Source organism: Vicia villosa, unplaced genomic scaffold, assembly GCF_029867415.1.
Source record: "Vicia villosa cultivar HV-30 ecotype Madison, WI unplaced genomic scaffold, Vvil1.0 ctg.000863F_1_1, whole genome shotgun sequence".
Lineage (NCBI taxonomy): Eukaryota > Viridiplantae > Streptophyta > Magnoliopsida > Fabales > Fabaceae > Vicia > Vicia villosa.
Genome location: NW_026705390.1, coordinates 351,461 through 376,674, shown reverse-complemented (window position 1 = coordinate 376,674; position 25,214 = coordinate 351,461). Strand labels below are relative to the sequence as shown.

At 34.0% G+C, this 25,214-nt stretch overlaps 4 protein-coding genes across 4 annotated transcripts; 2 read left to right on the top strand and 2 right to left on the bottom strand.

Annotated features, from left to right (window-relative positions):
• The first annotated feature begins 870 nt into the window (after positions 1 to 870).
• Positions 871 to 1,732, top strand: LOC131631801 (uncharacterized). Its single transcript, XM_058902572.1, has 2 exons — positions 871 to 964; positions 1,428 to 1,732. The coding sequence occupies exons 1-2, from the start codon at positions 871 to 873 to the stop codon at positions 1,730 to 1,732; spliced, it is 399 nt and encodes a 132-aa protein (XP_058758555.1).
• Positions 1,733 to 2,295: 563 nt separating this feature from the next.
• Positions 2,296 to 5,617, bottom strand: LOC131631783 (probable serine/threonine-protein kinase At1g54610). The gene is made up of 7 exons (XM_058902552.1): positions 4,873 to 5,617; positions 4,250 to 4,534; positions 3,845 to 4,162; positions 3,515 to 3,736; positions 3,281 to 3,375; positions 3,111 to 3,210; positions 2,296 to 2,998 (listed from the first exon to the last, which is right to left on the bottom strand). Exons 1-7 carry the CDS (start codon positions 5,284 to 5,286, stop codon positions 2,657 to 2,659), a joined length of 1,776 nt encoding a protein of 591 aa, XP_058758535.1. The 5' UTR covers positions 5,287 to 5,617; the 3' UTR covers positions 2,296 to 2,656.
• Positions 5,618 to 9,121: 3,504 nt separating this feature from the next.
• On the top strand, positions 9,122 to 11,426 carry LOC131631800 (uncharacterized). The gene is made up of 2 exons (XM_058902571.1): positions 9,122 to 10,511; positions 10,594 to 11,426. The coding sequence occupies exons 1-2, from the start codon at positions 9,122 to 9,124 to the stop codon at positions 11,424 to 11,426; spliced, it is 2,223 nt and encodes a 740-aa protein (XP_058758554.1).
• An 11,079-nt stretch (positions 11,427 to 22,505) lies between these two features.
• On the bottom strand, positions 22,506 to 24,623 carry LOC131631795 (light-harvesting complex-like protein OHP2, chloroplastic). Its single transcript, XM_058902566.1, has 2 exons — positions 24,092 to 24,623; positions 22,506 to 22,830 (listed from the first exon to the last, which is right to left on the bottom strand). Exons 1-2 carry the CDS (start codon positions 24,502 to 24,504, stop codon positions 22,716 to 22,718), a joined length of 528 nt encoding a protein of 175 aa, XP_058758549.1. The 5' UTR covers positions 24,505 to 24,623; the 3' UTR covers positions 22,506 to 22,715.
• Between the last annotated feature and the right edge of the window lie 591 nt (positions 24,624 to 25,214).

The window sequence follows — 25,214 nt, the reverse complement described above, 5'->3', positions numbered from 1 at the left end:
TTCTCTATCTTCATAGTATTGATGTTTGGGAGGCTCAAAATTGATCCATGGATCTCATACAACCAAACATGGGGTGGGGTCTACATGCACCCAAAACTCAAATTTTCGTTTTTTGTAATCACTACATATCGAAACAATGTCCAATTCAGACTCTATCTTCTCTTTGTATTTTCATTGATGAAAGTTAAGATCTGATCATTTAGATATGTGACAGCACAACTTGATGACACCCTCAATTATGCAATATAATTGAAAATATATATTATGGATTTTAAGATTTTTATTCATAGGAAAATTGGTCACACAACGTGTAACACAAGTTGTTTTGTCCCATTTGCAGTACTAATAATACAGACATGACTGTGATAAATCAAAGTTAGGCAGATCATAATTGCATTACATAATTTGTCTCAAAGCAAAATCAAGAATCAAGGTAATCTTTTTAATGTGTGACATGCAAGAGAGTCTAAGGCCCACAGAGCACTAAGCCACTGATTTTGACATTAGGTGGAAGATGACTCTCCAATTTTCATTTCATATAGCTAAATGGTTGGGACACTAGAAGTTCCCTCATGACCAAACAACATAAATAAATGTCAATGAATTATAGCCAGCAAATCATATAAAAGGGTTGGGTCTCTAGCATAACAATAGTGTGATTCGTCCGATTCGGTTTAGTTTTTAAAATATTTTGTTCGGTTAAAAACTAGAAATGAAAGATGAGGTGGTAGAGTTATGTCTCATTGGGATGGGTCGATATTTTCGATATGACAAAACCAGGAGGAGGATCTACAAGATTAGCACTCTGCATCCAAATCAGTGAAAAAAATGAGAAGTGAAGTGTGGGTGAGAATAAATGGTTTATCTAAAATGGTGTGTTTTATCCTTGTATATCAAAAACGATTGAAATCGTTCATAAGTGATACAGAGTGTTATACAAATAGTTGTCTGGTTGAATCTGACGGTGATTAATAAGTTAAAAGGACGGAATTGTCTACTTCTTATAGAACAAAGGTCTACCTATTCCGTACACCTTCATGTAGAGCCTTTTGTCATCATGTAAGGACAATTTAGCATAGCAAAGATTAGTGGCTTATCTCTTGAGTGTCAAAAACAAAATAAAGTAGCCAACTTTGTCCCCCACTAAAAAGGGTAGGTCCCAATCCATTCCCATGAGAATTCACATTGTATCATCACTAATAGATAGTGGCATCTCCAACCAAAACCTCTAAAACTATGTCCCACATCCCACACTACTAATGACCCTCATGATTCTAAAAAATTCATTAGAGGCAGCTATATGTCCAACATCACACATGGGGTGCCACCACACTTGATCATGACTTAAATCTTCCCTTATTAAATTCTCAACACTAGCTTCTCTCATTGTCTATTCATGTAATACAAACAATTCTTGTTTCATGCAGTGAAAGATAGAGAGAGAAAGAGAGAACAAAGAGAAGAATTGTTCATGGAGAAAAGCAAGTCATTTCCTGAATACTCTTGTTCTTATACTGAATTTGGATTCAGAGAAAGGTCCAGCTCGTATAACTTCAATGGACCAAGTGATAAAGGAAGTAGTTTTTCTGCATCAAATGATTCAGAGATTAAGAGAAAGAAGAGGATCAAGTCCTATAATGTATTGGCAGTGGAGGGAAAGCTTAAGAGTAGTGTAAGAAACAGTTTCAAGTGGATCAAGAACAAGCTCAGCGATGTTCGCTACGGTGTGTGAATTGTTTTGAATCACTTGTTCAGTTAGCTTTCAAGGTAAGAAATTGAAGCAAACTAAAGAGGAAAAATATTTCTGAGATGTATTTGTAAGATAAGATGTTTTGCATGAAAAATGAATTAGGGGACATGCTATGTTTGAAATATATGTTATGTAATCAAACTGTCATCAAAAGTGTGCAAACTAGAATGTTTTCAGCTTATTTTCTTGAACTCTTCACAATAGTTTATGAAAACAATTTGACTCTATTTTATCTTTTTGCTATAGAAATAACTTATACATAAACACTTGTACGATAAGATAAGCACCGATATTTCTGAAAAAAGTGTGTCTGTGTTGGTGTCTGAAACCGACACTGACACTTGTGATTATGTTTAATTTATATATATTTTTTAATTATTTCTGTTGATGCCGTGTTTCTGGTATCCGTGCTACATAGCTAACAAATGTGAACCTGTCACTGATACATGATACAGTTTGGAATTTTGTACTTGGACTAAACCATTTGAGTTTCATTGTTTAACAGATTGTACCAAGGCTGGTGAATATCACAACATCACTTAATAGTTTCTTATTCATCATTATCTCTTTGTTCTGCATACTTTAATCCAAAAAAATTATGACAGGACTCTATCAACTGATTATGAAGCTTAGAAAATCCAAAAGAATAAAACAAACAAGTTAGAAAATCCAATAGAAAGTGACAACTCAACTAACTTCACATAATAATGTATGACGTGAACAATTAAAATATGTTAGCCTTAACAATGACATGTATTAGTAAATAAATACTTTGATTATTGGCACCTAACCAGAAAATAATCAATTGTTAATATAGAATATGTAGATGAACTTTCAAAATACATCAAATCAAATGAAATAATAAAATAATCAATTTTTTCGGTATACAAAATTTCTTGGATTTTTCTAATCAAAGAGTAAATGTTGATCTGGTTTTAACTTTCTAAATTCTCTGGTGGAAGTGGACCTGAAAATCTGGTCTGATCTGTATCTGCTATCATCTCTCTTGGTTGCATTTGGTTTTGACTTGGATAATGGAGGAAGGTTCTTGGTGTTTTTTTCACCAATATTAGCATGACTGTGGATTTTGTGGGGCTTCTTTTGATCAGAAGCCATAAATGGAGAGAGGAAGAGAGGTGAATGGTCCCCTATTCCAGCTTGGTTTACACTAGATGAAGTACTACTTGTTGCACTACCTGGTTCTTCACTTGGAGCATAAGTTTCAGCCTCGGCATTATTACTCAATACCTGAATAAATCACCATAATGTTATAGCATCATTTGCATTAAAAAAAAAAATTGACTCTAGCCTCATCAAGCATATAAAATGAGAAACCTAAGGCAGAAGGTTTAATACTCACTCCTTTAGAGGATACGGTATGTTCGATTGGCTTATTAGATACTAAATTCTTGCGACGCTCCATATATGTACGAGAACGTCTGATTTTAGAGTTCATGTACCTGTAAATAATCGCAAAACAATAAGAGATCTCGTCTAGTACAAAACCTTTATAGCTAAAGGCTAACTTACTTGATCTGTTCTTTGGCTAGAATATGCTCATCATCTCCTTTGTAGATTGCAGGTAAACCAGATAGATCACAAGCCAATGGGCTTGTAAAGAAAAACTGCACGAAAAATCGGAATAACTTAAGCATGTAATTGTTTTCTAGAAATTCATTAGGAATCACAAGCTTGTGCATAAAGTTAAATACATATATTTGAGCCACACTGAAGTAAGAAGAAACGATTGTTGTCTTTACTTACCGGGTTTTTAAGAGCTTTAGATGCGCTGCCACGAAATGCAGGATCTAAAGCAAGAAGTGTACATAAGAGACCTAAAGATGATGGGGGGAGATCCTTGAAAGATTCTACCAGACTTGGTCTATAAGACTTTGGAGGTATAAAAGTTGTAGAAAGTTTCAACTTTTTCCAATACTCTTGTGATGGTGTGCCGCATAGCCTGAAAATTCTATGAAGTTGCTCAACCTGGAAGCAAGGAAAGTTCGTGATTAGCAGATATACGTAGAAAACATCTCGCAAATTTGTCACCTATCGAGCTAGATTTTAAGATAGCTTTGCATAATTATTAATTACCTCAGTTCTTCCAGGCATGATTGGAACTCCTCTAAACATTTCTGCAAGGAGACAACCAGCACTCCATAGATCAATGCCGACTCCATAATCTGTGGAGCCTAACAACAACTCAGGAGCTCGGTACCATAGTGTCACAACCCGGTTTGTGAGAGGTTGGTCTTGATTTATACTATAATAATTAGCAAGTCCAAAATCTGCAATCTGAAGCATCCCCGTTTTATCTATCAAAAGATTCGACCCCTTTATATCACGATGCAGAATTCCTCTATCATGACAATGCTGAAGACCTGAAAGCAATTGATGCATATAGCACTTGACCTACATTAACTTTTTAAGATTATTAATCGAGAATAAAGGAATCAAAATGCTATAAAATGTTCAAGACGGAAAATTAAATTGTCTAACCTGTGGTTCGGTTAGTCTTTCATCAGGTCGAGAAATAATTCTTGATAAATCCGTTGGCATGAAATCAAAAACTAGATATATACTGTACTGCATTCTTGAAGTGGCTAACCCTTTAAGTTTCACTATATTGGGATGATCCAATCTCTGTAATATCGCTATTTCTCTTGCCATAAACTTAATGCTTTCAGGCTCCGACGTATTGAAGCGGACCTTTTTAAGTGCCACGATATCGCCCGTGTCTCGATCTAGAGCTTTATAAACATTGCTGTAGGTTCCTTGTCCTACCTGCAAAATGTAAATAGCATAGGCCAAGTCAACTATAGATTGCGACCCACTAATCCAATGGGACCAATTCCACCTTAAACTTGCGAGGATCCCATTTAAAGTCAGAGCAAAGTTCAGTATGGACTGACCCAACACTCTTAGAACTCAAACCTTCACCGATAGGCCAACCTTATAGCTCGGTTTCTAACAAGGCTTGGCATTACAGGAACAATAGAATTATATGCTAAATTCAATAAAAAAAACCAAACTTTTTGTACTGAGAAAGAAACTTAATCCATTTTATACTAAAAGAAAGAAACTTAATACAGAATTGAGATATGAAAAAAAGAGAAACTAACCTTATCAATCATTTTGTAAGATTCAGCACTCTTTGGAACCAAACCATCCAACCCATGAGAAGGAACATTATCAACTAACCATTTAGGCCATCCATCAACCATCTCATCTTCAAAACACTTGTTCAACTGCTTCTTACTATCTTTCAATTCACCATTTCTCTTTCCTTTTCCAGCAACACTACTAGAATCAACAACTACTTTATGCTTTCTGGGTTGTTTCTCTTTCTCATAGACACGATGATGATCATAGTTGTTAGTCTGGTCAAGAACATGTTTTTGACTCTGACCAGTGGATCTTCTGTGAGCAACAAAATCAGAACTTGGAACATACCCATTTTCCATTTTGAATCTGTTTAGTCCACTGTAATTACCTTCATCAGATTCTTGTGATGGTTTGGCTTGAACACAGCCCATGTTAATGGACTTTTGTTGATGTTGAAAAGGTTATGATGAATATGGAAAAGATATAGAAAGAAGAGAGAGTGGAATGTGAATGCGAATAGCCGACCATAGCCGGCAGAATAGGAAGGTATGTACAGTGGGGAAAAAGAACCAATGAAATGGGAGATTGAAATGGCTTTGCTTTGTCCGAAGAGAGAAAATGACTGCGCGGTTCGAAATTCCAATTGGAATAAAATAGAATTAGAATGAATCTGTCAGTTACAGTGAGAGGAAAGAGAGAGAGAGATGGAGAAGGACATGAACTGAGAGTCTAAAGACAAGGAGACAAGGTCCCCAGTCTATTTCAAAAACACATGGAGACATGTTTTAAAACAGCACTCCTAGATTTTTTTAGTGTACTGCCACAAAAACGAAAAAAATATACCATAATGCCCCAAAGTGAAAAAAAATGACCAATATGCCACTTTCCTTGTTTGGGTCCGGCCACCCCTTGGACGGACAGATGAAGGATTTTTTGCATAGTTTGGGTCCGGCCAGGGGTGGGCCGGACGCTAACTACACCTTTTTTTTTTTTTTTTTTTTAAATTGATATAGTGAAGAGATTAATTATAAAAAATTGTTTTTTTATTATAATATAATTATATTCAATTAAATATAATAAAAAATATTATAATATAATTAAAATTAATTATTTGCCAATTGATTTATTATTATAAATAATAATTAAAATTTAATAAAATTTAATAAAAAACAATATAATATATTTCCAATATTTATTTTATTCAATACATAAACACGTACAAGAAAAAAAAGCCTATTTTTTTTTGGGCTTTGGTTGGACCATATGGCCCCCAGTGAGACATTTTTTGGGTTTCTTTGCTCTCTTACCCTTACCTAACGGTTGCTCAATGTCTGGTGGAGGTTGCCTTTGTGGAGAATCGTCGCTTGAAAGTTCATCGTTTTGATGCGACGGACCATCATTCATAAACCTCGCCAGTTGTTGTGGAGATATTGTCGGTAAATTTTCGAGTACTTGATCATCACTAATGTCAATGAATGGTTGAGTAGAAGCTACAAAGGTTTGTGGCACATTTGATGACATGTCTGGATAGTAGACATTTGTGGTGTCAAAGGTATGTTGTGGTTGGGAGAGTGAAAGCGGTTGAGATTGGGAGTATGATTGGTCGAAGTCGGGTTGAGGGATTGGGGTGTTATGTAGCGGTGGTCGAAGTGTTGATTGTTGATATTGTTCTTGGTGATAGTAGTAGTTTGTTTGCGGGGTTGAGGTGTAAGGGGTTGGAATTTGAGATGGGGTGGCAAAAAATGTGTGTTGTTGTGTGGTTTGAGTGTGTTGGTATGTTTGTGGAAAGGAAGAAGTTTGTTGTTGGAATTGTGTTTGTTGGAATTGTGTTGTTGGTTGGAACTGTGGTGTTGGTTGGAACTGTGGTGTTGTTTGGAATTGTGGTGTTTGTTGGAATTGTGGTGTTGGTTGGAATGATTGTGGGATTTGTTGATGAAAGGTTGTTTGTGGGGTTGATGTAGAGGAAGGATAATAACGAGGGTCTGCCAAATACGTTTCTTTCGACAAATATAACAATGGAATATTTCTTAACCATTGCATATAATCATCGGTGTGTCGTAAAGTAGTACTCAACTCACCTGTCATTATTAAGTTTCTTCTACCTTTCCACTCATTGTTCTCGTGAATGTTCACATGTCGATAATTACAATCCTTTACATCATTCTTCGTCACCAAGTGATGATCTCCAAGACACCTCGGGGGTTGAGGGATGTTTTGCGTAAAACCAAATTGAAGCCTAACCCTGTCGGCGTGATGCATTTCCACAATATGAAAACAGATAATATATGTAGTTGCACTCCACGCTCGAGCTTCTCGTTGAGTGCGATGAGGATATTCTTCGTAAGGCCTCCACAAAAACTGTAAGACATAAATAAATATAAGAGTCGTATTCAAGTAAATGAAAGATTTAGTATATGGCTTGGAAAATAACTTACATCTCCTTGAACCATGTGATCCAAAATGAAACGATATCCATCAAGAAAAGCATTTGGAGATGAGTAATACTCCATACCTCGTTGTGCAAATCTTGCATATTTAAAAAGTTCAATTAGGACTATGCGTTAACTTATTGGAAAAATAAAGATATAGAGTAAAGAATTTACCTAGTGGCGTATGGATAGGATGGAGCAATTTCACTCCTTGGAGCAAGTTGTGGAATACGATAGTATGTCCACACAGCGAGAATGAGTGAGCATCCTCCAACACTCATGCATCCTACACGACATGCTTTGCACATCTCCCTGTAAAGGTAAGCCAAACACGCGGACCCCCAACTATATTTGCCACATTCATCAAAATCTTTGACAAATTTGAACCAAGAAGAATGCAATACACTATGAGATTTATCAGGAAATAAAACAGCAATCATACTTAAGATATATAATTTTGCATGCAGTATATTTTCCTCCTCGGTTTGTTGAGAATGGGTTTCTAATTCATTCAACTCGTCGTGTATCCATGTTAATTTTACCGAACCCTTCACCCTATCATTATAAGGTTGTATGCCTAAAGCATCGATACAAGCATAATCGGGACCTTCGGTCTCACCTACTACAGCTCTCCCATCTACGCGGAGGCCAAACAACATATTTATATCCTCTAATGTGATTGTACATTCACCGGTCGGCAAATGAAACGTGTGTGTTTCAGGCCTCCACCTCTCAAGCATCGCAATTACAAGTTTAGAATCAACACTTCTAAAGTTGATTTTAGAGACAATCCCAAACCCGGCTCTTTCTAAGTAAGGCTTGATAGCCTCACTTGGCTCCCTGTCAAACATATGATTATGTAGTCTAAACCTTTTAGACTCATCCTATACAAAAAATATATAATTTGGTTAGTATATAAAAACAATAAACTGTGAAAAATACGTACAAGAATACTAGTAACAAATTTACAATACGTACGAATGCAGCCACGTTCTCTCTCGTTCCTCGATGATTATTTCCCAAAGCAAGCAAACCAGACATGTTGTGTGATTGTGGTAGTGATAATTATGTGTTTCAGATGAATATGCAATGTATGAAATTTGGAAGATGTTATGAGTTTGGAGTGATAATGATATGTTAAATTTATAGTAAAAGCAAATGCATTGTAGAATCCATTGGACAGACAAGTGTAATGCATGCAATATATGGAGCATGCTATTATCCAACATATATTAGACTCTATTGCATGCCTTTACTATTTGATTTGATTACACAATGGCTGATGGGACAAATCCATGCATGCATGCAGCGAAAATTGAGCCTAGTTGTCGTCCGTCCCACCCTTGGACGAACTCCAACTAACCTAGTTGTCGTCCGTCCCATCCTTGGACGGACTCCCTTGTGCCTAGTTGTCGTCCGTCCCACCCCTGGTTGGACTGAAACATGATTCGTCCTTTGCCTGGTGGATTCCCTACGTGTCCATCTTTGGTTGGCACAGTATTAATACCACTTTGACTGATAAATGTATAGCAACACACATTCAAACACACATTCAAACACACATTCAAAATTTATTTGTTCAGAAAACAAATATAGATTCATTTCAGTGGCTCAGAGAAACATTATTTGTTCAGTGCATTACAATGGTGTTATCAGTAACGATCTAACCAACGGTTTTTCGTTTAGTAATACCGAAACAAAACGTTTCAAAGTGCATTGTAGAGCCGATTTTATGCATTTGAAGGAACGGATCGAAACAAAATTGCAACTTCCTGTAAGTGAAATTATTTATCGACTTCCGTTGTTTAATGGAGAAAGCGGTATCATTTTTTACGTCATGAAACCAATAGAGGACGACGATGGCGTTAAAGTGATGTTCGAATGTCACAATTCGTTTGCTCCTCTTGACGATATGGAGCTATATGTTCATATTGTTAGTCCTCCCATTAACCAATCGCAAGAGTCTCATTCGCATCAATACGGTTTGAGCCAACCCACTGATGAAGAGCCAACCCAAAACAACGAACCATTTATACCCGACGAACAGGTGGACGAGTACAGTGAGGATGAAATACAAGAAGTGCAATATGAAGATATTTTTGGTGATGACAATGAACCTGATGATGTTGAGCCGTCGCAGCCTACACTTGCACGACCGATTAGCATGTACGCCCCACCGGATCACATGCGAAATATTTGTTTAGAAGAGGCACCGTCTGAATCAATTTTTGGTTCCCACATAACAAACTATAGTGATGTTGATTTATATGAGGGAATGGAGTTTGAAGACAAGGAGGAGTGCGTTGCTGCTATTCAACATTGGCATATCACCAATAATCTTGATTATTGGGTATACAAATCTGACACGAAAAGATATGTCATCAAATGCAAAAATCCAACTTGCAAATTCAAATGTAGAGCATCCGTTCGCAAGAAGAATTCTAAGTGGATGATAGGTAAGTTGAGTGGACCACATGTCTGCACAACCACTTCAATGTCGCAAGATCATAGACAACTTACATCAGATATTGTCTCTCACTGCATCAGAGATTTGGTTAACACCGACCCCTCAATTAAGGTAAAGCTCATAATTTCTCATATAACAGGAAAGTATGGTTATAATATATCTTACAGGAAAGCGTGGATTGCAAAGGTAAAGGCCATAGAATCCTTGTATGGAAACTGGGAGACATCTTACAATGACCTTCCACGATGGTTATTGGTAATGAAAACATATCTGCCTGGAATGATAATAGACTTGGAAACTTTACCTGCATTTTCAAACGAAGGAAGTCAGTTGGGTGATAAGATGATATTCCATCGTCTATTTTGGGCTTTTCAACCTTGCATCCATGGTTTTGCCTATTGCAAGCCAATTGTTCAAGTCGACGGAACATGGTTGTATGGAAGGTACAAAGGGACATTGTTGATGGCTGTGGCGCAGGATGGGAATGGTAACATTTTTCCAATTGCTTTCGCTATTGTCGAGGGTGAAACCAAGGATGCTTGGAGTTTTTTCCTTCGTAATCTAAGAATCCATGTGACACCCCAACCCAATCTATGCCTAATATCAGACAGACATCCATCGATTAAAGGTGCCTACGATGATCCTGCAAATGGATGGCAAAATCCTCCGTCATCACATGTCTATTGCATAAGGCATATCGCGCAAAATTTTATGCGTGCGATTAGAGACAAAGAACTACGTAAAAAACTCGTCAACATGGGTAATAGTCTGGTTGATATTTATGAAGTAAATTTTTCAAATTCACTTTGTCGGTTTCTTGACATGTTTATTATTTGTGACAGGATATGCATTGACGGAGTCAACGTACAATTACTATAGAACCGAAATTCGTCAGACAAATAGAGATGCTATGGAGTGGATTGAAAATATCCCCAGGGAGAAGTGGGCAAGGGCGTTTGATAGAGGGCAACGATGGGGACACATGACGACTAACCTTGCAGAAGCAATGAACTCTGTGCTAAAGGCTACCAGAAATCTTCCAATAGCGTCTTTGTTTTCGGCCACATATTTTCGGATGGGAGCATTATTTGGTCAACGCGGACATGAATGGACAAAGAGGTTGACATCAGGCCAGACTTTTACAGACAAGTGTATCAAGGGGATGACTGAAGAAGTCAACAAAGCAAGCAGTCATAATGTTTACCAGTTTGACCGGGAGAGGTTCTATTTTATGGTGGCCGAAAGAATAAACCGCAACGATGGTCGTCCAACTGGTACTTACGGTGTTGATCTACGAAAGCGAACATGTGATTGTGGAAAATTTCAAGCGTTCCATTTGCCTTGCTCACATGTGATTGCAGCATGTGAAAGTATACGCCAAGACTACACCATTCACATACCCGGCGTGTTCAAGATACAACATGTTTTTAAAGTCTACCAACAAAGCTTCCAGATCCTCCCACATCAAGACAATTGGCCTCAATATAGAGGGCCTACTCTTTGTCATGACGAAACTATGCGTAGGAAAAAAAGAGGCCGCCCTAACAGTACTCGGATTCGAACCGAAATGGACGACGTGGAAAAGGAAAAGAGAATGTGTGGGATATGCCGTGAAGTTGGCCATATCCGAAGTAAATGTCCAAATGTATCAGGCCCGTCCAATAGGCCTCCTTAATGTTTACTTCAACTGGCTTTATTTAATGTTTACTTCAACTAGCTTTATTTAATGTTTACTAAAACTAGCTTTATGAATGTAATATAATGTTTTTTTTAATTGAGTTTGCAACCATCAATGACTAAAACAACATTTCACATTAAACATAACTAAAACAACATTTCACATTAAACATAACTAAAACAACATTTCACATTACCAATACAACATTCAATGACATCGAAATAAAGACCGCTACAAATAAAACAACCACACATGAAACACTTAAAACGACCATCAACACAAACATATTCTAAGAGATTACAACCATCAACACAATATCGTGTGGTCCTAGCATCATCATAAGGACACCAGCGTCATTTTTTATGGCTCTCCAAGAACGAGTTACTACTCCATTTGGGCCTTTCTCTGTGACCTGCCTTTCAATTTTCCTTATCTTTTCACCCTCAAGAATGTTTTCGTCTAACCATCCTATCAAGTGCCTCTGTAGATGCTCGAAAGTTTGAGTGTTCCATAGTTTGATCTTCAACGGAGGCTTTGTTGCTGAAAAAAATAATGTTGCATCTCTCTTCATAGGTGGAAACGTTGGAAGGGGTTCCTCAGACATCTCCAATAGTAACACTATACCTTCAATTGCAACTGATGTGATTGGAAATGTGGTTGTACAGTCTTATTTATAGGAAAAAAATAATAATAAAATATATGCCCTCGTCCATCTATTGGCCGAACCCACACATGTTCGTCCATCTATTGGCCGAACATCATTTAATTATAATGTTTTTTATTACATTTTATTATATTTTAATAATTATTTATAATAATAAATCAATTGACAAATAATTAATTTTAATTATATTATAATATTTTTTATTATATTTAATTGAATATAATTATATTTAATTATATTATAATAAAAACACATTTTTTTATAATTAATCTCTTCACTTATATCAAATTTTTTATTTAATGTATTTAATTTAAATTTTAATGTTTTTTATTTAATTTTATTGTTTTTTAATCTTTAATTAAAATAAAATATCAATTATAGACTTTAATAATCATTTAAAAAAAAAACAAAAAAAAAAAAGGTGTAGTTAGCGTCCGGCCCACCCCTGGCCGGACCCAAACTTTGCAAAAAATCCTTCATCTGTCCGTCCAAGGGGTGGCCGGACCCAAACAAGGAAAGTGGCATATTGGTCATTTTTTTTCACTTTGGGGCATTATGGTATATTTTTTTCGTTTTTGTGGCAGTACAGTAAAAAAATCCGCACTCCTACCTCTTTCTAAATTTAAAAAAAAAAAAATACAAAATTTTTAAATATTTTTGAAATTATGTTTTTATATATAATGATAAATGAATTATTATGATTATTATATTTTTAATATTCAAAATATTATACCAACATAAAATATATTTGAAGAATTTTGAATTTGAGAGCGGACGGGTTTGGAATACGGTGGTGGGTCCGGGTTTGCTTAAACTCGCATTCGTTTTGCTCGTTGTCATGCCTATTTATAACTCTTCAAAAGTCTTCTCTAATATAAAATTTTGAGTTTTTCAAGTTAAAGAGATTTTGTATTATGAATAAAAACAAGAGATTAATTAGTACGCATTGGCAATGTAAAAAGTTGTACATTGTTAATTCACAATTATCATTCATTTGCATTACTTTATAGGTGGTTAAAACAAAAGTCAAACTTCTCCCAACATCCAACTAATCGACTCTAAAAAAAAAATTGTCAGTGTATTTCAATTAAATTCTAAGAACAAATCTTTTAAAATCCTTTTATTGTTTCCATTCTATCCTTCAGACATTGTATCAACATGCGATTCTTTTGCTTTCACAACATAATCTTTCTTCTTCTTCTTCCCTGGTCGCTCATTTGCTTCATCAATGGTGGATGTTGACGAACCACCACCCCTTATCTCAAAGAATCGTTCGTCACCACAAGTTACTAATTTTCCTTTCATAAATTTGATACCTTCTCATTCTTTCGGTCCAAATTTTTCTATCAAGCTGCAAAACAACAACTACTTGTCAATATGGAACTCCCCTTGATGTTTAAAACTAAGACAAGTCAAATTAAAATTGCAATTTCTTAGAATTATGAAACCGAAATTGCTTAAGATCAAGCCATATTTATTTGGATTATTTCAACAAATATTTGAATTAGTGTTGTCTAGGGTTATTACCAGTAAGCACTTGTATGAAATGTGGGACAAAACATACAAAAAAATCTTAAAGTAACGAAAGAGTGCATTCGTCAACTACGCACCAAACTCAAATCATCCAAGAAAGTGAGTCGCTCAACCTCTGAATTTGTTCTTCCCATCAAAGCTATCGATGATTCGTTTCTTTCAGTAGGTAATAAAGTCGTTGAGAAAGATCAAATTAATGTTGTTCTTGATGGACTCCCTGAGGAATACGGTTCATTCGTTATGCGGGTTTATGGTCAATGTGGACCTCCCTCCATGTATGATGTTGAGGCGTTTATGTATGTTCAAAAAGTTCAACATCATAAGTTCAGACAATAACTCATGTCCCCCAACGTTTTTCTAAATATTGTGCATCTAGAATCATTAGTCAATCACAATGGTACTCTCTTTTTTGGATATGTGAGCAATCATTGAGATCGTGGTCCAGTTTGTTCCAAGGATGGATCTTTGGGATCAAGACCTACTTATCAACTATGTGACAAGTTTGGGCATAGAGTTCTTGATTGTTGGCATATGTGTGATGAATATTTTGTGCCTTCTGCTATTATTGATATTACACAAAGAAATGCAAGATCCCAAGCTCAGGTTGACTCAGTCAGAGAAAATTCTACGAAGGTAACTCAACCAGCTACAATTATTGCCACAAAGAACTAACTTCTCTGTAATGAGAAGTTCTTATTGCCATGTAAGTTGGAATCTCAAGCATAGTTTGTTGATTCAGGTGCATCCTATCAAATAACCTTTCTTAACTATGTTCTGCATAATTTTGTTCCATATTTAGAAAAGGATAAGTTGAATCTCATGCATTGGTAATGGTTTGGACCTCACCATTAAATTTGTTTGTTCATCTCAATTTGCTTCAAAATGGTTGCCTAACTATAAGATAATGCTCCAGAAAATTCTTTCCATCACTAGGAACCTAATGTCTATCTCACAATTTGCCAAAGATTATAATTTGACATTTGAATTTCATGCTAACATAAGCTTTGTCAAATCCCAAGTTTCTAGGCAGGTTGTGCTTAAAATATTCCTGGATGCTAAAGTTCTTTATTGCTTTCCTCATATTCAATTGGAATCCTCTAACGTTTATGGATTAGTTTCCCATATCCATACTAGTAATCCTAATTATTACTCCTCTGCCCTGACGAATTGTATATCTTATGATGATATTTCTTTGTGGCATTATATGTTAAGACATGTCAATTTTAATACTGTCAAATTTGTATTTGACTTGTATAATTTCAAATTTTTTAATAAAAAGTACCTCAAATTTGTGGATAGTGTTGTTTAGGTAAAGCTCATAAATTACATGTCTCATCTGCCTATAAAACCCCTTTTGACTTAGTTCATACTGACTTATGGGGACCTACACCTTTTTTTACAACTGTGTCTATAGATATTACATTGCTTTTGTTAATGCACATATTAAGTATATATGGATTTATTTCTTGAAGATTAAATTTGATGTTATACAATGCCTGTACAGTATGGTGCGTTTTTACTATTACAAATCTGACATGTCACCAACATCAAAAAATTGTGGTGCACCATTAGGGAAGAGCGATGTGATTTTGAGAAATTATAATTTTCCAAAAAATTGTCACCAACTTTAGTTGTTAGGGTTCAGAATTTTATGAGACAAGAGGCATGTTCTGAAGCATTGGAGCAGGGGAGAAGTATTATAATCATAAGGGTTTTATCCTTCATTGTTTGTAAAATGTAATTGCTTTCTTTAAATTTAATTTTTCATGAATTCCATAAGATTGAGTGATATTTCTCTTAGATTAAGTTCCCAATTCCCATAGATGAATTTCCCATATCAATGTGGACCACGTAGTCTATTTAGATCTTCTATATTAATTAATCTACTTCTTATAGTTATCAAATAATAGTTTATGATTAATGGTTTTTTCTTGTTTAAGAATTTGGGATAAGTGATATCTAGATAGTGTTAGAGAACTAACTGTGGATACTGCTATTGAAGCTAAATATTATCAGGAGGTTTTTTATAATCATTAGAAGTAGGGTATCTACATTCGTGGCATAGGTATTTTATGTTCCATCGAAACTTTGTAGGTTGCGACTTCAGCTAAGACATTAGGGAATAATAATTAAATAATTCTGGTTGTGTGATGAGACATCGTGCACAACTATTTTGTAAAATAGTTGTGGTATAAGAGGAATCATTATAGGTTTAGACAAGAATTATTCACATTAAAAGGTAAAAGTATTCGGATAATGACTTAATCATTTATCTCATTGTAATTCTCAAATGCTAATTAGTATATTCAATTTTCACAATAATTACACATCTGATCAGATTAAGATATGTGTACCTTCTTTCACTTTATGTCGTTTGTTTAGCTAACTGCAAGTATGATCACCTTAGTTTTGTAGAAGTTAAAACAATCTATTTGGATCGATAATTTTACTTACCACTTGTGGATTTTTCTTCAACATAAATTATAATACATGTGAATTCTTAGTTCAACAAACCTCATCATCCTCTTTTGTATGCAATATAACAAAGTCCATTAGGAATACAAATTTGTCGATTCTGACCAATACATGTTCAGTTATCCCCGTTGGACATATGATGAGCTTATCGATTAATTGGATCACCATAAATGTTTGTTTTAGTTCCACATTACTAATTAATTTGATTACTGAAAGTTAAATAAGATTGATACTCAGTCATAGATCAAAGTGTTTTTCCAATATTAAAGCTTCCCATGGTAACTAGTTAAAGTGACTCGACCTGGATTTGTTGCTTTTAATGGTAAAGTTCTTTGAATGATGATGTAGTTGGCTTCTACTTAGATGATTTTCTCATTGAATTTATAGTTCTTTGTCTTCACTTTTCCTTTTGTGTTTTTATTTAAATAATAACTTCAGGGGTATCATCTCCCATTACTATCCCGCTTCTTGCTGTGATGAAATTGCAATGCTCCTTAGGATTTGTTTAAGTGTTAGAGGTGAAAGTACCTCCTTGTTGATCAGATAATTTTTAGGATATATATCCCACGTGTAGTTCTATATTTACTACCGAGGCATCAACTTTATTTTGATTGACAATAGAAATTTGCATAAATTGATTCAGGGTGTTCTTCAATTTTAAAGTTCTAGCTAGTAGATGTTGACTCTAATTGTATTTTTGTATGATTGTTATCTATTTTATGGATCAGCGTCTTGACTTCATCCTTGGTAAAAATTAGGGTTATTTTCTCTTTGATTGTTGTTATTCTTTCCTAGGTATTATCCTAGCCTTTGATGAGTATTCGGATAGTTTAACTATTCATCCCAGGAGGGCAGTAACCAGTGGGATGATCCCTAGTACAAAGCTTAAAATATGACATATGCTTGTGTTTACTAGATGATTCTTGATTTTTTTTAAATTTTTATGTAAGCATAGATAATTATTTTTATGATTCTTCCATAATTTAGGTCAATAACTTGTTTTGGTCCAAGTTTGTAGTGATGCCCAACTCTAATTCTAGATTACTTATGAACATTGGTCTATGTTGCATTCATCTTGATGGTCATTAAATGTCATTCTTTCTATGATTACTATAGAATCTTCAACACTCATCGACATTAGAGAACTACTTATAATTGTATCTAATAACAGCTTATGTTGTTGCAAAAGTTCGTTGCAGAGGAAAAGACGACAATGGTGATTTTGGCCTCCATCAACTTATTTTGAGAAAATAGTTTGTTAAAAAAAATTCTTCTAATACATTTCAGTCAGACAAGTATTGTGCGGATTAGTCCATGTACCAATTATTTTCTTTCCTAATCATCAAGTGTGGAAATAGTCACAGGAAGAAAATTTCTTCTTCCTCTGGTGCTCAAAGTGTACCAGATATCTCGTAGAATTTGGGGGGAAATTGAGTGTACAAATCTTCATGGTCTAAACTTGTAAAAGAGTTGACATAAATAATTTGAAGCAATTCGGTCTTAATTTCGATTTGTCTAGAATTAATTGGACATCCTCCAATATGAACTAGTCTTCTTGGACTATTACGACACAAAATGCCACCATTGTTTTTACTGTTCAATTTTGTTACCATTTTCACCATCATTTTTTATTTTTTCTTTATTTGTCTTGGAGTCTTCGAATATAAGAGGTTTTGAATAAAGAGAAGCATAAGTACGAGCTACTCTTTCAATCTCATAGCCAAATAATAATTGATCTTTAGGGTTTTTTCTTGCATAAACACGGTTCAACAATAGAACCAAACAAATTAGAAGTATGATGGATTAAACAAATAAGGTTATACAATATTATGAACAAATGTGCACAATTACTTACAATGATAAAGATTATTCCTATGCTTGTAATATCTAAACAACAGTCTTTAGCAACAATATCATTTTAACAAAGTATCAAAAGTAAGTATTTTTGTTTTTTTCCTCAGGGACTGATGTAATAAAATCCTTTCACTAAATGTTATGTTTTAAGTGAAAAAGGGCTTACATTTTGATTTTAGAATAAGAAATAAAATTAAATTAAGATTTAACTATGATAGAAATATATAAGAATTAGACTTTAATAACCATAAGCATAGACATTCTCATTGATCAACATAGATATTTTAGTTAACATTTCATATTATCATGCGGTGCTCAACGCATATTATTCATGTCTAAATAATATTGTGAGATTGATCCTATTGTTTAATCGACGATTTCTCAACTAAATTAATCAATACAAATGATATTGTGTATGAATATTAAACCTAAATTTATCTTTAAAGTTTAGCATTTGATATATGAATGTTCTTTATCTAGACTGAAAATGTATTTTTCAATAACAATTAAAATCCATATATTAGGTTATAACTGATTGGGTTAAAACCTGCATTAAACTCAAGAACACGCATCAATATTAATGTATAACCAAAATATATAATCAAACAATTAAGAGTAATACATAAGAGTTAAATTACATCTAGTTTCTACAAGAGAGATCATAGATATATGTTGTCATGGTAGCATGATAGAATAAGTAGATGATGTGAAATAGAATCAGATGGTCTCTCAACGAGAAGCAAGTATCCACATCAAAACTATTTGGAACTCTCCTTGTGACAAAGTGACATCAAACTCCTAACACATTGCCTCTCACTAATATAGTATTAATATATACAAATTCTAAAGTTCCAAGATCTTCCAAAAATGAAACATAAATGTCTTATTTATAGTTTTCAATTGAGTCCCTAATCCAATATTTGAAGGATTTCTGTATTAGCATATTGTCTTCCTTTAGCGCAAAGAAAAAAAATTACGCCTTAGATTCACTAGTCAAAGTTTAGATCGATTAGTGGATTACATTTCTTACTTTCTAAGTAAACTTTGAACGTCCTTTCTGGTAGAGAAAAACACAAGAAAAAGGGGTTTGAATTGGATTTTCAAAACATTTTCCTTTAGAAATACTATTCATTAAAGATATACAATAAAGTGTGCAATGAAGATAAAAATGACACATTCATGTTATCCAGGTTCACCTTATAAAAGGTTAATCATGTCCACCCGCCAAGGTGATTTTGCCTTAGAAAATGACTTAATCCACTATCAAAGCAATGATCAATAAGTTAGTGATTTCTTAAGTATTATGACCTAATTGGTCCTCTAAGAAATACAACGATCATTGACTCCTTAAGGATCCTGACCCAACTGGTCCCTTGGAGGAGATTTCTGCACAATGACACTCTGTCAAAATTTTATTGAGTATACAGACTAACACTAGTCACTCAAGGAACAAAGAACTATCAGTTGCTTAATGTTTGTGTTTACATGATTGCTTCTTATAAGTTGATTAATGTTTAAGTGCAAGAGATATAAAACAAAAGTGTTAAGCAAGTTATGAGCAACAACTCCTTACTTTTACATGATTCTACAAAGATGTATTTGATAAGTATTTGGGCAGCATCTTATAGTATTCTTCTTTCTTTTCTTTCTCTTCTTTCTCTTCATATTTTCTCTCTCTTTTTGTTTGGCTTCAACTTTCATAACTTTAGCATCATCTTTTGCTTCACTTGAGTATTTCGACTTAAGCAGCTTTTCTTCTGAGATATTTGACCTTCATTTATAGTCTTCAAAGAGAAAGAGATGTTGTGAGGATAGAAGAGTCCTTTCCAATATCAACGGTTACTTTCCAACGGATAGTATTGAGAGTAGATGTTGGAGAGTACAACATGTTACTTCCTTTTCCTGTAACTTAGAGCTTTATCATGAAAACATGGAAGACAACTTCTGAATAGTACAAACGTCTTTGTAATAGTGGATTTGTTAAACATACTGTTGTGCTGAGATCCTCTTGAGAAAGTTTCTTGATCTTATCTTCAAATGATGTACTTCTGATCTGAAGTAATAAGCTTGGAAGAGATCAACTTCTTCTGATGAATTTTTTGATGAGTAGTCGTAAACTACTTTGTTATGATAGCATAAGATCATCAGAGTCATTGGAAACAGAACCTTGTCTTTCAGAAATAGCAACAACCTTTTTGAAAAAAACAACGCATGACTTAAGATATGAGACTTAAGGATATATGGAAGATATATAAGATACTTGATTTGAAAGATTAGAAAGAATTCAGATGAAGTTTCATGCCAAATGTCAATGTCTTTCAGAAGTAGAACAATGTTTTCACGTTTCATATATATAAAGCAACGACTTTTCTGAAGACAATTCTTAATATCTAAACTTTGAGTCATGACAACTATTCCTCACTTCTGATCTTGACCCTTTATCAGCTGATCTTGACTATGTTATCAGAGTTAGAAGAAACAGCTCTTCTGACGAGCACATCTTGACTTTTGATATTTTGAAACAAAAGCTTGTATTTGATGTATATTTGTTTTCAGATCTTGGAGCAACATCTTCTTATTTCTTCTGGAGATACTTGAGACTTCTAAAGCAGTATCTCATTGAGAATTACACAGGAAATCTTCTTTCTGGTTAACATTGAGCATTCTTCAAAACAATTAATGTTTCTTTCAAGAAGGATGTTAATAGCATTTCTGACGTGCCGAGCATATTTCTGATGATTCTTTGAACAACAGTCCTGAATCAATAAACATTTCTGATCTGCACACTTAAGAAACCGTTAGAAACAAAATTGTTTACATATAAAATATATGTGTTATTATCATCAAAACTTAGAGATAGAGTGCATATCTAAATCTTGTTTCATCTGTTAACCAGAGGATTGCTCGATTAACGGATTTTCCTTGATCTCATATTCATTGATCTAGTGGGTTCTTGTTCAACGGATTTGGCCTAGAGTCTTAGCTAAGTTAGGTGAGTGTCAAATTTCCTCAAGCACAAATAGTATGACACTATCTCTCTCTCAAGGACAAATTGTATGGCTCTCTTAGAGAAAAGCATAATGCAGAGAATCTAAGAAATGAAGTGAAGAAGTCCCTTAAAAGTAGAAATAGGCATATTTATATATTGAATTAATGAATGGATAGGAAAAAAAAGATATTTTTTGATCCAACTATTCACAATGACCTAAAAAACAAATATAACCCAAATATTTATGTCTCGTGGCAAAAAGAAACCAAACGTTTGAAACCCTTAAAACCCTTTTGTATATGTTTGGTTTAGCCTTTTGAAGAGGAAAAAGAAATTCTAGATGTGTAGAAACCCTTAAAACCCTTTTGTATATGTTTGGTTTAGCCTTTTGAAGAGGAAAAAGAAATTCTAGATGTGTAGAATTGATTTTGAAATGATTTTAAGGGGTTTGATTCTTCTAAAGTAGAATCGATTCTGCCTCCAAAATTGATTCTACTAAAGCTAGAATTTGTAGCTTTTGAGTTTAAACATGATTTTTACATTGAAAGTAATTGTTTAAATCACTTATAAATAAATTTATCCAAACATAACCGTTTAACTAGAATAATTTAATTCAAAATTAATTATTTTCACCACAGAACCAAACACACACTTCGTCAAGTTCGAAAGTCATTTGAGTTTATAGACCCCGCCATGAACAAGATGCATACACACCATAAAACACAATGAAGTTATCTACCACAATCATCCTCAAAGTGACCTGGATTATACATGGCCTAAGGACTCTTCATTTTAGCTTGGCCACCACGAAAGTCCTCCTTGGATTGTTCATTACTCAAAGACTCCTCGTCTAACTTTGAATTCCATGAAAATCATACTGAGATCCTCCACTGTCCAACAAATCATTACCTCACTGTGGTCAAATCCTTCTCAGATTCTCCATGACTTAAAAATCCGTCGTTTCACCCTGGTCTATAGGGTAATTCTCTTTGAATTTCCTACAATTCCATAATTCCTCCTCTCATCTCAAACCATAAGGAACCATTGTTTGAATCATATCCATCTCAACACATACTTAATTGCGGAGGTCTTTGATGCTCATAATGTCCCTCATTACTCCAGTCTTCCCATAATTGTTGTATTTCTATCTCAAAACCTCTCAATCATTTACTTACTGACTTGATCATCTAGTATTTGCTGATAGCATTCATGTCGGTTCCAGCTTATAACTTTCCCAACCTATATGTCTCTCTTTAGAGCCACTTATCTAAATCCAACTCGGTTCACAAGTTCAAATCAAAAAACTCCATATTGGTTGTTAAAGTTAATAGGATATTTATTCTAAACGTTAGCATAAATGTAAAGAATCCATATCCTATTCCACCAAGCCCTTTGTAGTATAGAAACATAAACAACTCCAAATCAAAATGTAAATAGCCACTTTAGATTTCCATATACATGCCACATGTTTCACACTAATAGTTTATTAGTTATCTGTTCTTGAGATGAGCATTGTATTACTATTCTAACCATCATAATTTTTTGTTAAGTTAACTTGAGATTGTTATAACAGTGTGTAGCTCACACTTTTGCCATATATAAAGCAAGAAATGTGCATAATCGAAAAGGTTAATCACATTATTGTTATTTAACTTCATAATAAAGCAAGCTTGCTTGCTATATATGAAGATGAAACAATTTGATAAACGTTGTTGACATTCAAAAGCAACAATAAACTATTGACAATGTATTTTATATAAAGTTACTATATTCAATCCAAATCTAATATCCCAAAATTGGAGAGAAGGATCTTCACTTGATCAACAAAGTCTGAGCCCGTCGCAAATTCGGTTAGCAATCCAACAGAAAAACCAAACATTGCCCACCTGAAGAAACATGAATCAATTCCAGATTAATTATAAATACAGATAGTCCACAAAAGATTATAGATAATCATTTCAAAAAGAATACAAATCATTAGTCAACAGCTGTAAACACAAGCATCTAAAAAAAGCTTCTTTGAGATGAAATTAGCCTTGGAATATCACATAGTCAACAGCTGTATAATTATAACCATTGAAGGAGAAAACAATGCTGCAAAATCTATACTTTCCAAGGTGCTTTGGTTACTTTGTCACATAATCAACATCAATATTAAGTATAAATAATGACTGAAGGAGAAAAGGGTGCTGCAAAAGCTATGCTTTCCAAGGTATTTTGGATACTTAATCACTTGATCAACATCAATATTAGAGACGAAGATCAGCTGCACCGCTTTTCAGATGTATTGTTCGCTATGGGCCTTGTGTAAACACTCGTGAGGTTTGTCATTTGGTAAAAGACGCCTTGGGAGTAGAGGAAGTGTGGTGATTATAAACTAAACTTAGTCTTGATGTCCAAGTAATGTAAAACTTTTTAAAGGACATGCATGTGAAATTTCTTCCACAAGGTAGCTGAGCCACACCATGAAACAAAAGCTGTGGCCGAAGTGTACTATTAATATATAAACACCATTCATCTTTTAATTGCTTAAGCTTGTGGAAATGATGGCTCATGATATGTTAGGTGGTTTTTCCTCTATATAACTTCATCAGGCATCCCTTGTGCTAGAGAAGAAATGAGGAACATGTCAGCAAATTCAAGTAGTTCGCACTTTATTACTCACATTACAATCTAGTCCTACACTGGTTGCAACAATTCTAGAACTAAACTCTCATTAATTAATAAGCACCAACTTAAGTGAGTTATTCTCATCATAATCGTTTCGATTTTCATTCATCTCTGTCATAACTACCGACGAACAGAGGTGATCACATTAGTCTAAAAGGATGCAAAAAAAGTAATAAATTTGGAATTAACATCCCTCAAAATTTGCTAGACTATTGCCACAAAACAACTTATACGGATGTTAAAGATCATTTCAATCAATATTTAGATGAACAGCACATCCCAGCAGAAACTCAAAATTAACTCATAACCAGATAAACACCTTAATTAAACTCTGATAACATAAGCACTTATCGTACAATTGCTTATGTATAAACTATTTGTATCATTCTATAACAAAAAACAAAACAAAAAAGTCAAACTATTTTCACAAACAGCTTATGGGCATCTTATAAGGTTTAAAAAATTGAAAAAATTTACCTTCCATTGCTAATCTCATTTTTGGCAATCCATCCAAAAAAGGGACCTTGATCTGCCGCTTGTTCAAGCTTCTTCAATTTGAAATACTCCTGCAATTCCTTAGCCTTTTGTCTCTGAAACTCTAATGTAACAACACTTCTATCATCCCCAACAACAAGAGAACTTGGTTTCTGAGGTTGTGGTGGAGACTGAGAAGGAGGTGAGGGTTTCAAGGGTTGAGGAAGATTAGATGGTTCTTTCACAGAAGGAGCCATTGGTCTTCTCAAAGGACCTTCACTCTGAGAGTTTCTTACAGTAACAGCATAGGGTTTGAGAGAAGAGAATCTAAAAGAATAAGATGAGGTTGATGAAGATGCACATGATGAAGAAGTTGTTGGGATTTTGATGCATGGAATTGAAGATGTTACAGACATTTTTTGAGGGGATTGATGATACTAAAAAATTTTTGAAATTTATTTGTTGTGTTATTTATCTCTATTTTCTGTTCTTATGAACATGGTGTTATCAAAATCAATGGATAAGTGTGTGTGGACAAGGTATGTCCAAGTTTCCATTGAAAAGTGGTTTGAGTTAAATGGAGTGGAGATTTGAGGTACAATATCAACCATTGGATTTTGGCTATTCTTTGACTTATGAAAATATATTCTCCCTTGGATATTTTTAAAGAGGTTTGGATAATTATACAATTATGAAAAATAGATAGTACAGTAAATTTAACTTTATTTGATATCAATAGAAAAAATTATGTTTGATGACTATATTTTGGCATGAGTTTCTAGATATTTTTTTCTAACTTATGGCTTTTTTTTTAAGTTACTTGAACTAATATGAGCTTATGACTTTTAACTAGTTCTTTTTTTATTCTTTTAACTAAAATTTATTTTTATCCTTTACAATTTATTATAATTAAAAATAAAATAAATGTGTTTTAAATGCATAAATAGAAAAAAATTGAATATTATATTAAAAAAAACTATGAATCTCTTAGTGCAATTTTTTCATTGTTTTTTCTCTGTCGTTTTCACTCCATATTCTTTTATTCTTTCTTTATTGATTTTAACATTATTCTCTATTGTTACTCTAATTTTAAATATATGTATTTATCGGTGTTTTTTTATAAACA